Raw genomic sequence first — 12,549 nt, 5'->3', positions numbered from 1 at the left:
GTAAGGATTTTCAAGCTATCCTTCAGTCCTGTAAAGCTCCATCAAAGGAAATAATTTCATTGCCAGTATATCAGATATTATAAGACCTGCAACTGGCTAACTGACAAAAACTCTATCAATCTCCACAGTTTCTAAGAGACTTGAATTAAAATACAAGGTGAAAGAGGCACCTGGTCATGACCTACTTCAACTCCCTCACCAATCTATGGTCTCGGAGTCAGCTATTAAGAAATCAAAAACATCAAAATTTCCTGCTATTGCTCCCCCAATACTAATGCTTAGCTGGCCCAGACCTTTTCTCCAACGTCAGAATTGACGTCGGGGGGGGGGGGGGGAAGGCTTGTGGGCCGGCGGCATGCAATTGCTGCACACGCCTGGCCCTTCCCTTCCTATAGTTGCAGCACCAGCGGGGCTGTAATTAAATGTAGCGGGGGGTGGGCGGTGGTCAGCCCGCATACTCCCAACAAGTGGTCGGCGTACCCCCGGAGTACGCGAACCGTGCGTTGAGAAACCCTGGTTTAACCCAAAGCTTAGCACAAGATGTTCATTTTGGACAATCAGTCTTGGGTAACTTATTTGCATTGCAATTTATATCCACTGCCCGTTCTTTTTCAGCTTGGGACTCACCAACAAGTGTGCCTGCATATCCCCTGCTTGTCTCTGAAGAAAGCAAAATTGCTTACCTTTAACAGGTGTTTTCTGTAGACAGCAGGGCAATGCAGCCACACTTGCCCACCCACCGTCCCCTCATCTCGACTTGTTATATTGCTAGAGACAAAACTGACAGTATGAGGGAAGGGGCTCCAGATGTAGGGCATTCTGCACATGCTCAGTAAGCCTAAAGCTTACTATAGCTGGGGGGGGGGCATAGACACATAGGCTTAGTCAGAGGACTTCACCAACAAGTGTAGCTGTATTCCCATGCTGTCTATGGAGAATACCTGTTACAGATAAGCAAATTTGCTCTTCCTCACTAGCATCCCAAGACTTCTGCATGGCAATGTATAGTGTTACAACTGAGGCACCAGACCAGCCCATCCTCTACTTTTGTAATTACAGAAGATTTTAATTAAGCTGACATGCTGCTGTGCCATGTTGATCTGGTCAATCTGTCTGGGTTCTATGGATTTGTTTTCTTTTTTAAAAAAAATAAAATAAAATTCTTTATTCATTTTAAAACTGACAAACATTACATTACTAATAAAATATACAGCACTTGACATTCTTATACATATAATCCATTAAAGTAGAAATTATAACCCTTTCCCCCCACCACCCAAAAATTCTTCAATGAAATTTTCATAATACAACAGAAATCCAATCATTAAATTAAAATATTAATCATCCAATTTCCCCCCTCCCCCCAATAAAATACATGTATCCATTTGTTTTCTAATCTTATTTCAAAGCTTCACATGATTCAGTTACTGGAGAGTAATTTTCTGTAACGTTAATAGTGGAATCACCACTTATTTCTATGCTATTAACCTCCTTATTCCAGGAAGCAGAATGTAAGCGTGAAATGCTGGATGTGAAATATGTATCAGACACTAAAATGGCTGATTCCAAACGAGCCTTTGAAATGCAGAAAGCAGCTTTCTCTCAAGAAGTAAACACCAAGGTAAGATGATTCTCATCAGCAGGCAAAGAAGAAACTTCAGCTCCTTTATTTCACACATCATTGTTCCTAGTATGGTTCTGAAAAGGTTTCACTTTACTTATTTTCACAATGCTATATAAAACCTGCAAGTCAGAAATCTACTTAGTAGCAGATATGTAAAATCAGTGTAAATGTATCTCTGCTCTTTTGTATCTTCCCATTCTTCCATGGTTATTTGGCTCATATTGAACAATTTTAATGGTTTGTTTGAGAGGCTGAAACAAAAAAAGTCAAGAAAAGTGTGTAATAACTTGTAAGCGTCATGGCTCCACGTCATTCTCTTCTTGGTTGGGCTGAGAACTTTTCAGCGGCCCCTCGTAAAAACAAACCAGTTGGGATCATAGGCTATATAAACAAGATGGATGTATGGTTGTGTGACACCTGCAGCATCCTGGAGCTAGGTTTTGCTAAGAGAGTCCATTTGAATGTTTTGGAGTTACCTTTTCCATGTATTGGTTTGTATTTAAAAAAAAAACAAAAACAACAAAATGAGCCAAGAACAACCTAAGAGTTGACTGGGCTTCTGTCTTGACTAGCATTTTTATTATAAATTGTTGTTCTTCCCTTTTACCCTTTTGTTTTGTATGATGTTTTTATAAATATTTTATTTTTTTATTTTTAATTGGTTTTTATTTTGTAGCCACGCCAATTTTATTGTAAGCCCCTTAGTTGTATTACGATTTGTGGGATATCAAGAATTAATAAACTTGAAACTTTCTAAGGCAGGACTTGGAAGAGTAGCAGGCTTGTTTCAAAGCTACTTTTGGGGGGTTATACTTGTAGCTGTGTGTAAGAAACCAGCATGTTCTTGCAGAAGCAGTTTGGCAGCTGCTGAGTTGCTTTGTAACCTCAGAGAGGGCATGAGAAAGAAGGTCCTGCTATAGCAGGGATCTCAAAGTCCCTCCTTGAGGGCCGCAATCCATTTGGGCTTTCAGGATTTCCCCAATGAATATGCATTGAAAGCAGTGCATGCACATAGATCTCATGCATATTCATTGGGGAAATCCTGAAAACCCGACTGGATTGCGGCCCTCAAGGAGGGACTTTGAGACCCCTGTACTATAGCCACTGATGTGAGGTACAATTTGTAGTTTAGCTTTCCTTTTTTCCTGTAAATTTAGCAGCAGGTAGTGGGAAGGATTTTCTTCCTCAATCCATTCAGCTATACACCTTATGGAAGCTTTTTGGAAATACATGCGTCTTGGAATGTGCTTTCAGGCTTTCTACCCCAAAAATGGTAGTAAGAGATATAAGGATGGAGTCATATCATCCTTCTATACCTTTCTATGTGCAGAAAGCAGAGTCTCAGCTGGCCTATGAGCTCCAGGCTGCTAAGGAGCAGCAGAAGATTCGACAGGAGGAGATTGAAATTGAGGTGGTGCAGCGCAAGAAGCAGATTGACATTGAGGAGAAGGAGATCTTGAGAATGGATAAAGAACTGATAGCTACCGTTAAAAGGCCAGCAGAGGCTGAAGCTCACAAGATGCTGCAGATTGCTGAGGGAGAAAAGTGAGTCTTTCGATGCAAGAGACTGTTCAGAAAAACTTATTTGTGAAGAGTCCTTGGAGGTCTTAGGGTGGTACATACATGGGATAGAGATATGGAGCAATTTACTACAATTTCTTCTTAGTTTTGCTAATGTGACAACTCCTGCAAGTCCAAGGGAGCCAAATTCTTCAGTAGTAAATTCTTAGCTCTCCTAATCTGTAAAACTACTAATAAAATGCATAACTTAAGATGATTGTTTTATTCGTTTCTAGAGTACAGCAAGTTCTCATAGCACAGGCTGAAGCAGAAAAGATCCGTAAAATTGGAGAGGCAGAAGCTGCCGTCATTGAAGCAATCGGCAAGGCAGAAGCAGAGAAAATGAAACTGAAAGCTGAAGCATACCAACAATATGGAGATGCAGCAAAGATGGCCCTTGTGCTGGACTGTCTGCCAGAGGCAAGTTTTCTGACTTAAAATGTATCCTGGTGGCATTTAAACAGCTGATTGGGAGCAGTGGAAAGAAGGGAGGCCTGAGAATATGCCAAAACCTGCATGCTTATTCTCATGAAAAATAATTTTGCATGTATTTATCTTGTACCTTTTTCACTAGTAACTGAAGATGCATTCATATATACTGGATATTTCCCTGGAGGGCTTACAAGTTTAAGTTTGTACCCAAACCTAAAGGCACTAGAGGGTTAAGTAAGTGTGTTTGCCCAAGATCATAGTGAGCAGCAGCAGGATTTATCAGCTCAGTGCTCTAACCACTAGGCTATGCCTCCACTTTTTCTCTGTCATGAGAAGATTAATACCTGATTCTATTTTGAAGACTGATAGCATAACTTTTGGACCTGCAAAGAATATGGTCTACATGTACATTAGTGGATTTGGAGGCAGTCATGAAGCTTTTGATGAAGGTGCTCTTATGCTCTTCTTAAATAGTCATTTTTTCCCCTCAGATTGCTGCCAAGGTTGCTGCTCCTCTAGCTAAAGTGGATGAGATTGTTATTCTCAGTGGGAACAACAACAAAGTGACTAGTGAAGTGACCCGTCTTCTGGCGGAGCTCCCTGCCTCTGTCCAGGCACTGACTGGTGTGGATTTGTCCAAGGTAGGCTTGCATATTCAACTTTAAATTAGGTATAAACTAAATCAATACTATCAGATCATCTCCTTTTATTATGGTTAGTGATTTTATTGTGTATTCTGCTGGAATTAGGGAGAGGGAACTCTTCTGCTTTGGGTGTAAGCAGCAGAGGTTAGCAGATGGAGAGGGTGATCAGCTGAAGGTTTTGTAGTGCTTAAGCAATTATCAACAGTTCTGTTACGTCCCTTCCGGATTCCATACACTAGATGTTCAATCACAACTTCCAATCCGGGATTGCAGAAATCCCCTCTGAGCACATGCTCCATCTTCTCAGCCTGAGAACTAGCAAACATTTGCAGTTACAATTTCTGCAAGCAATCCGTGCAGAAGTCTCTGGCAGTTGCTCTGCTTCTTTTTCTTACTTTTTCACTTAGTTTGTTTCGCGGTAACTTCAGTGCCTTGAGACCCCTTCCTAATGGTCCCCTGTCTGAGAAAAGGATGCAGTCCTGCGGTGCTAGATTCAGCTTCACAGAAAAACTCTGGTGGTTCTGTGGAACCAGCCTGCTGTGTGCCACCCTTCTTAGAAGATTCAGGGTCCCTTCCCTTGAAAGTCTGCTTTCCAGTAACTTTGTCACAGGTTTCAAGCGCAGGCTGTATGCATCTGGAGTGAAACCCTCCCGGGTTACAAGGCACAGGCTGCCTTTCCTGCCCCTGACCGCATGACAGAGGATCCGTGAGGGCGGAGGTTATAGTCGGTGTCTGGCCAGATGGCAGTCCAAGGATCTTTAACTCTGAGCATTTGGTGCGGTTTCTGAGACAGAAAGTCCTTTTTCTCCACTCAACTGCTTTAAAATCGCTGACAGGCAAAGGTACTACAGAACTGTGAGTACACCTCCATTATATCCTATGGTAACTTTGAGGGTGGCTTGTGAAGTTTTAAATCATGTTTTTCATAGTTTCTGAGGGTAGGGTTTAGGTCCCTCACCTCCCCAGACCCAAATTACTATTTTTTATTTTCAGATTTCGGGGGGGGGGGGGGGGGCGGTTTTTGGCATAAATTCGCTGGCGGTGGCCATCTTGGATTTTAAATGATCTTTTTTTTCTAAGTTTTATTTCTGCCTCAAAATCCCTCAATTTGATTAAAAATAATTTGGGATGGTATATACTAATACTCGAAATATGGTAAACAAGATTTTGGATCTAGAAGCTGTGATGGAAGAAGAGGAGTTGGATATAATGGTGATCACAGAGAACCATGACTGGGATGTAGTTATACCGGGCTATAATCTGTTCAGGAAAGACAGTGTAGGAAGAAAAGGAGGAGTAGCGTTATATGTTAAAGAACATATTAAAGCCACTTAATTGCAGGATCTGCAGGGCAAGGAAGAGGCACTGTGGATCAATTTGGAAAGACGGAATGGTGAATATATTTAAATTGATGTGATATACAGGCCTTCTTCACAAACGGAAGAAGTAGATAGAGATTTAATAGTAGACATTCAGAATATATCTAAAAAAGGGGAAGTCTTGCTAATAGGTGATTTTAACATGCCAGATGCCTTTTTTCCATTCAGTTCACTTCTCCTTGGTCTGGTTTCAGAACAATTTGATACCCCAGAAAGTTTCAAGTTTCAAGTTTATCAGGATTTTATATACCGCCTATCAAGGTTATCTAAGCGGTTTTTACAATCAGGTACTCAAGCATTTTCCGACGTTCTGGCTCCCTCTTCCTCGTTATCTTATCAGTCAGGGACTGCTGCCCATGGAGAACCCACAGTGGTTTGGTCTTACGACATGTCTCATGAGTGCTCAGCTTTGATGAAGTGCAGTTTTTCGGAGGTAGGTATCTCAACTTTTTGCGCTCGATGAAACCCTCTACTATGGTGTCATATGCCAAAGCCTAGAAGGCTTTCCAACAGTGATGTGCTAAGAATCATGTGGTAGTGGAGCCTGAAAGGGCTCCCTTTTTGGTTGTCCTGGTTTTTCTTCAGGCAGGTCTAGAAACAGATTTAGCAGTGGCCTCCCTTAAAGTTCAGGTTGCAGGCCTTTCATGTTTTAGAGCATGCAGAGGCGCTAATTTGTTTACTGCTCATCCAGCTGTGTCCAGGTTTCTGGGAGAATCGTTTGCAATCTCCCTAGTGTTTTCTTTTCCCTTCGTGGAATCTTAAATCGTCCTGCAGGGCCATGGAGAGGGCCCATTAAAGACATTTCTCTTTTGGATCTGACTGTCTTTCTGGTCATCATTGTCTTGCCATTGCCTCAGAGTGAAAAGATCAGATCTTGCGTAAGTTGGCTGTCAGGAGAGTCTTGCTCCACTGTTTGGAGAGGACTAATGATTTCCGGCTCTCTGACCACCTGTTTGTCCTGAGTGCTGTGCCTTGCCTTGGGTGGCCAAGGCTTTGATTGCTCGATGGATTCGACTGGCCATTTCCGTGACTTACATCACCTGCAGCAAGCAGCCACAGATTTCGCTTGATGCCCACTTGACTGGAAGTGTGGGTGGAGTCATGCGCGATTCATCCTGATGAATTTTGTAGGGTGGCTGCTTGGTCCTCTCTTCATACTGTTACCTGGCTTTACCGAGTGGATGTGGCGGCTCGTTCTGATGCTGCTTTTTGAGACCTCAGTGTTGAGGGCGGGCTCTTCTGTCCTTTCCTAGATGTTACCATTGCTTTGGTACGTCACCTAGCGTATGGAATCCGGAAGGGACATAACAGAATGGAAGATTAGGTTTATAACTTTGATAATCTTCTTTCTGTTAGTCCCTGTATGATTCCATACGACCTGCCCTCTCTGTGTACACTCATTTGTTTGGAATAACCTGCTTCTTTCTGCCTTGATGATTCTTCTTACAGACTTGAATGCTTTCCAGCCAGGTGACAGATCCTGTAACATAGAAACATAGAAGATGACGGCAGAAAAGGGCTACAGCCCATCAAGTCTGCCCACTCTGCTTACCCACCCCTTGTCTATGCCCTAATGACCCAATTTCCTTATCTTGACCATCGTAGGGATCCCACATGGGTATCCCATTTATTCTTAAAGTCTGGCACGCTGTCTGCACTGGAAGCTTGTTCCAATGATCAATACTTTCTGGTGTCGCCATGAAATTTTCCGCCCCTGAGTTTGAGCGGGTGCCCTCTTGTGGCCGAGGGTCCTTTGAGAAAGAAAATATCATTTTCCACTTCGACACGTCCCGTGAGGTACTTAAATGTTTCGATCATGTCTCCCCTCTCCCTACGTTCCTCGAGAGTGTAGAGCTGAAATTTGTTCAGTCTCTCTTCGTACGAGAGACCCTTGAGCCCCGAGATCATCCTGGTGGCCGTCCGCTGAACCGATTCAATTCTGCGCACATCTTTACTGTAATGTGGCCTCCAGAATTGCACACAGTACTCCAGATGAGGTCTCACCAAGGCCCTGTACAATGGCATTATGACTTCAGGCTTTCGGCATTTTCTGTGAGTATTGCGCATTACCAAAGGCTTTTCTTGAGGTGCTCATTGGCACACAGCAGGTTAGTTCTACATTGTTTCTCAATGTTTTTCTGAGTTGCCTTTGTGCCTGTTTATCGCTTGTTAATATTTTGCAGAGCAAATCAGTTCAAGAATTACTTTTTTACCGGGGATCCTTCCCTGTACCCGCTTGTTATGGATTTCTTCAGGTATGTTGCTTGGCTTTGGGACTTAACTGGATATGTTTGCTAGCTCTCAGGCTAAGGGGGTGGAGCATGTGCTCAGAGGAGTATGTGGATTTCTGCAACTCCCAGATTGCAGGTTGGGATTGAACACCTAGCATTTGAAATCTACAGAAGATTATCGAAGGTATAAACCAATGTTTCTCAACTCGATCCTGGAGTACTCCCTTGCCAGTTAGGTTTTCAAGATATCAATAATGAATATGCATGGAAGAAATTTGCATATAATGGAGGCAGTGTATGCAAATCAAGTTTATGCAAATTCAATGTGGATATCTTGAAAACCTGACTGGCAAGGGGGTACTACAGGACCGAGTTGCGAAATACTGGTATAAACCTAATCTTCCAATATTTCTTCTGCATTAGGGTTTGGAACAAACCACTTGCCTCTCAAGCCAGCAATAAATAGTGGAATATATGATGGAGAAGGCCATATTATCCTATGTTCTGATGCAGGATTTATTTGTGACTTGCAGTTTGTAGAATATATGCAATATGCACCTTGGGGGAGGGGTGGTTGGGAAGGGAGGCAGCTTTAGTGGTTCTGCACTTTTCTAACTATATCTCTCTTATCCTGCAGATTCCCCTGATCCAAAAAGCAACGGGTGTTCAAGCTTGAACAGAACAGTCCAGCAAAGATTACATCCCCTTATGCACTCTATCAAACTGCCTTTAAACACTTGGGAACAGACAATTTTAATTTTGTGTTTTTTAATCTCTGGTGCCTTATTTTATAGGACCAGAAACCAGGCATGTTTATATGGACTTAGTTTAACCCTATATCAAGTTATGACTTTTAAGGTTTTTTTATTATTGTAAATGATATTGATCCCTTGTAATCTCCAGCTTGTGCCTTCAGGTCCCCTTTGCCCTCTAGTGGTAATGATTGAAGTTCTTAAAATCCAGCTGCAAGGATGTGAAAGACAGGATCAGGACCATAACTGGGGGTGGGTGAGAAGAGCAGCTTCCAGGACATAAAGCCCTTTAAGGGTTGTGTAAAATGATTATAATGCAAGAATGGGGAAATAGCAGATGAAGAGCCAGGCAGAGCATACCATCAAGGCTGGAAAATAGCAAAGAGAGCAGGAAAGAGGACCAGGGACAAGCATGGAGGAAAAGAGGATAAGGGTGTGGATGATGGGAGTGCAAATATGTTTGCCCTCTCTGGGTGCTACAATTTTACAGCTGTGGGCACGACTAGCCCCTGCATAAAATAACTTGTCATTTGTTGTTTTATGATCCAATGGCTTTTATCCTGAAGGCAATTGGAGCAGTGTGATATAAGTGAATTCACTTCAGATGCCATATCTTTCAGAAAGAAAAAATTTGCTTTTGAAATTTTTACCTTTCCAAGATCTATACCACAGATAGGGGAATTGATCATTTTTCTCATGCTATTACGTTTCTAACAAAAACTAACCTGTTAACAGAGTGAATTTCTTGTGTGCTGAACAAAGCCTAACTCCTGCTTCCTCCAGACTCTGTGAAGAGTATCCTAAAGCCATGTGGTGCTGTTGTGTGAGGAATATATAGACATATCCAGATGCTCTGACCCTTGTGAGCAAATGTAGCATAAAGTGCATTGACTGACTTCACACTGAAAATGTGACTCACACAGTGTAGATGCGCTCCTCTTGAATCTGTATTTATGAGTATTTAGTTCAAGGTAAGTTACATTTGGATACAATAAATATTAGCCTGAGGCAGCGGAGGATTAAGTGACTGACTTGCCCAAGGTCACAAGCAGCAATAATGGGATTTGAACCCTGGCTTTCCCTCTGTTCTAGCAACTAGGCTGCTCTTGCTTTATAAATTTTATACAGATTCCCTGAGGTTGACATTTAGGTTTACTTTATGTACATTGCAGAGCTGCTTGCCTTTCCCAGTCTCTATGAACTTGCTGAGATTGGTTTGGGTATGGCTCAGGCATTGCTGCTTTTCTGTGATACAAACTGAAAGGTGTACACAAAACAGCACCATAAACTCATTTTCATAAACTTCATTTCAGATATGAAAGGTTCAATTTAAAAAAAAAAAGTTTGTCACTTCACAGCTCTTCCCTGTCACTGCTTTCGTATAGCAGACTATGCTATAGCGTGTCTGTGAAATATTAAAACCAGTAAGAAACTTCAGCATAGTAACCTTCCCCAGAGCTGATGCTGAGCCCTGTAATAGCTTCTTTTGTCTATGTCAGCACACTTAACGTTCATCTTACCTCCTTCAGGAACGCAGAGACGCTTTCTGAATGGCTCTGTACCTCGAGAGCTAGAATTCAATCGGGTTTTCAGGATTTCCCCAATGAATATGCGTGATATCTATTTGCATGCACTGCTTTCAATGCATATTCATTGGGAAAATCCTGAAAACCCGATTGGATTACTGCCCTCGAGGACCGGAGTTGCCCGTGTCTGCTCTAGCCTCTAGGGCAAGTCTGAGTTCTGGCTTGTCTTCTAGTGCTTGTACATTGGAGGCATCTCCTGCTTTCACACTTGACACTGGATGGACAGAGAGGTAACTAACTATCTGTCCTACCACTCAGATTTTTAACATGTTGGTTAGAAGACCTACAACTTAGCAGTGTGGAGAACAGTTTCAGTCCGCTTTTTGATATGCTGTGAACTGCCCTCTGGACTGTAAAGGGCTGCCTCTTGTTGGTTTCTTTTCTTGACAAGCTAGAATTTTGTGGAGCAAACCCTTGCTTCTGTTAAAAATGTTACCCATCTGCTTAGTTCAAACTGATCTGAGGGAAGTGAGTGCTGAAGATCAGAATCCCAAGAACATCATTAGAAGGAAATATTTAAAATGGCTGTCACTTAGTACATGTGTTTTCTTACTTGAGTGACTGTTAATTACATTTATTGACACAAATTGTTAAGGTAAAACATCCAAAATAGCCATAAAAGCCAGGAGCTGCAGCTGTGCTTAAATCCTTTGACTAAACTACTCTACATATCAGTTTTGTGTGACTTCATCACACAATTCTGTGAAATATAGACATTTATTTTATTTTTTTTTTTGTTTAGGTCTTTCTTTGAAGATGCCTAACGTTTTTGAAGTGGCTGCACTAAGTGTTGTCTTGTTTTACTTGGTTTGTGCCAGACACAATAATCTGATCTCTGTAATATCCCAGCCTTCAGCATGCAAAGGGTTTTACTGATATCTTTCTCTGAGATTAGGCATGGTTACAAATAACTGTCTCCTTGTACTGATAGCACATCAGCAGAGATTCATGGCTTTATTATGAGTCAGAAACTGCAGACATTTCTGAAGGTTACATCTACTTACCGGCCTTTTCAATGTTTTTTCACACTTATTATCTATTATTTGCCTGATTTCTGGAAACTGTGACATTTTCCTTATTGTATAATGATCCCTAGAACTCTGCTTGGAATGCAAAGCCCATGTACAGGGCGCTGTGAATACTTGGTGCCAGAATATCGTCACATCTCATCTTTTGATTTTTGTTCAGTTTGTCTTATTTCTAGTCTGTTGTTGTTTGATGTTTCCTGTTCATTTTGAAAGATTATTTTTATTTTACCGGACCTACTTCCTTATAAATGTTCTCTTCTACCCAAGCACCTGTGTCCCTGTTTATTCTGTGTCTTATATGGATGTTGTATAGCTAGATATGAAGATTAACATTGTTAGAGAAACTATATTACTGTGACTCTGGCTGCCTATTACTTCTGTTGTCTCCATTCAGAACAACCACATCAGTGAGATAAAGGCTTTAAACTCAATGTCATTATTTTAAATTTAGACTAAAAGACTGGAAAGTTTGTTGTTTTTTTAGTCTGTCTCATAACCACTTTAATATTATCTTTAGAAGAGTGACAAATATTAGAGCAGATGTATCAGATTTCAAGAACAATGGACTATCTATGCTTATCATATCCCAAAAATAATGCATTAACCTAGAAATGGCAGAAGACCATAACTCTGGAGGCACAAAAGGAATACCAATGCTACTGTATGTTGTATATTTTGACCACTGTAGCTGGCAGTGACTCCCTCTTCTAACGTGAAGCTTAACTTCTACCTCTCGAATGCTCTTCTGGACCTAGATTTATTCTCAGGTGATTCTTCTCAAACTGCATGCCATAGTTGCTTCTCAATTGCTGCTGTTGTCTTCACAGCTACATAACAGAGGAGCCCTCGCTGGAGGCCTGACCTACAGCTGTGTTGTGACTTGTTTTCTGACACATAGCATGCCCTGATTTGAGAAGCAGGTCTAGAAAGATTTTTTTTTTAAAGTCATTTAAGGTTTTTTTGTTGTTTTTGTCTAATTTCTTTTTAAGTTAGTTTTTTCATATAGACTTATAAACAGCTCTGAAGCCATTGTAATAAGGCCAATATATCAAGTGCTTAACTAAACTAGATAAAAAAATAACAAGCCACACTACAGTATTTAGCGATGTGAATGCTGTGAACATTTATCTGAGGACAAGCAGACAAGTATATTCTCACACGTGTGTAACATCCATGGAGCCCCGGTACGGACCGTCAATAAGTGCACTGTCACTAAAAACTTGAAGACTGCCTGCACCGTGCATGCATCTATGCCTTCCTGCCCAAAGCTGGCTCATGGGACCATCAGTTCTCAGTTTTCTGCAGAGCTGAGA

The 12,549-nt window shown here is 41.5% G+C and overlaps 1 protein-coding gene across 3 annotated transcripts in view; it reads left to right on the top strand.

Annotated features, from left to right (window-relative positions):
* FLOT2 (flotillin 2) overlaps positions 1 to 11,706 on the top strand; it is a 117,089-nt gene extending 105,383 nt beyond the window's left edge. For all 3 annotated transcript variants that reach the window (XM_033921659.1, XM_033921658.1, XM_033921660.1), the window contains 5 exons: positions 1,502 to 1,621; positions 2,955 to 3,169; positions 3,421 to 3,604; positions 4,108 to 4,257; positions 8,508 to 11,706. In XM_033921659.1, the coding sequence (XP_033777550.1) occupies positions 1,502 to 1,621; positions 2,955 to 3,169; positions 3,421 to 3,604; positions 4,108 to 4,257; positions 8,508 to 8,546 (708 nt within the window). In that variant the 3' untranslated portion in view covers positions 8,547 to 11,706. The remainder of the gene's footprint in view (positions 1 to 1,501; positions 1,622 to 2,954; positions 3,170 to 3,420; positions 3,605 to 4,107; positions 4,258 to 8,507) is intronic.
* Positions 11,707 to 12,549: the final 843 nt, after the last annotated feature.

The sequence above is a fragment of the Geotrypetes seraphini genome, chromosome 15, assembly GCF_902459505.1.
Source record: "Geotrypetes seraphini chromosome 15, aGeoSer1.1, whole genome shotgun sequence".
Classification (NCBI taxonomy): Eukaryota; Metazoa; Chordata; class Amphibia; order Gymnophiona; family Dermophiidae; genus Geotrypetes; species Geotrypetes seraphini.
The sequence above is the reverse complement of the archived record's forward strand: the minus strand, read 5'-3'. Positions and strand labels throughout refer to the sequence as shown.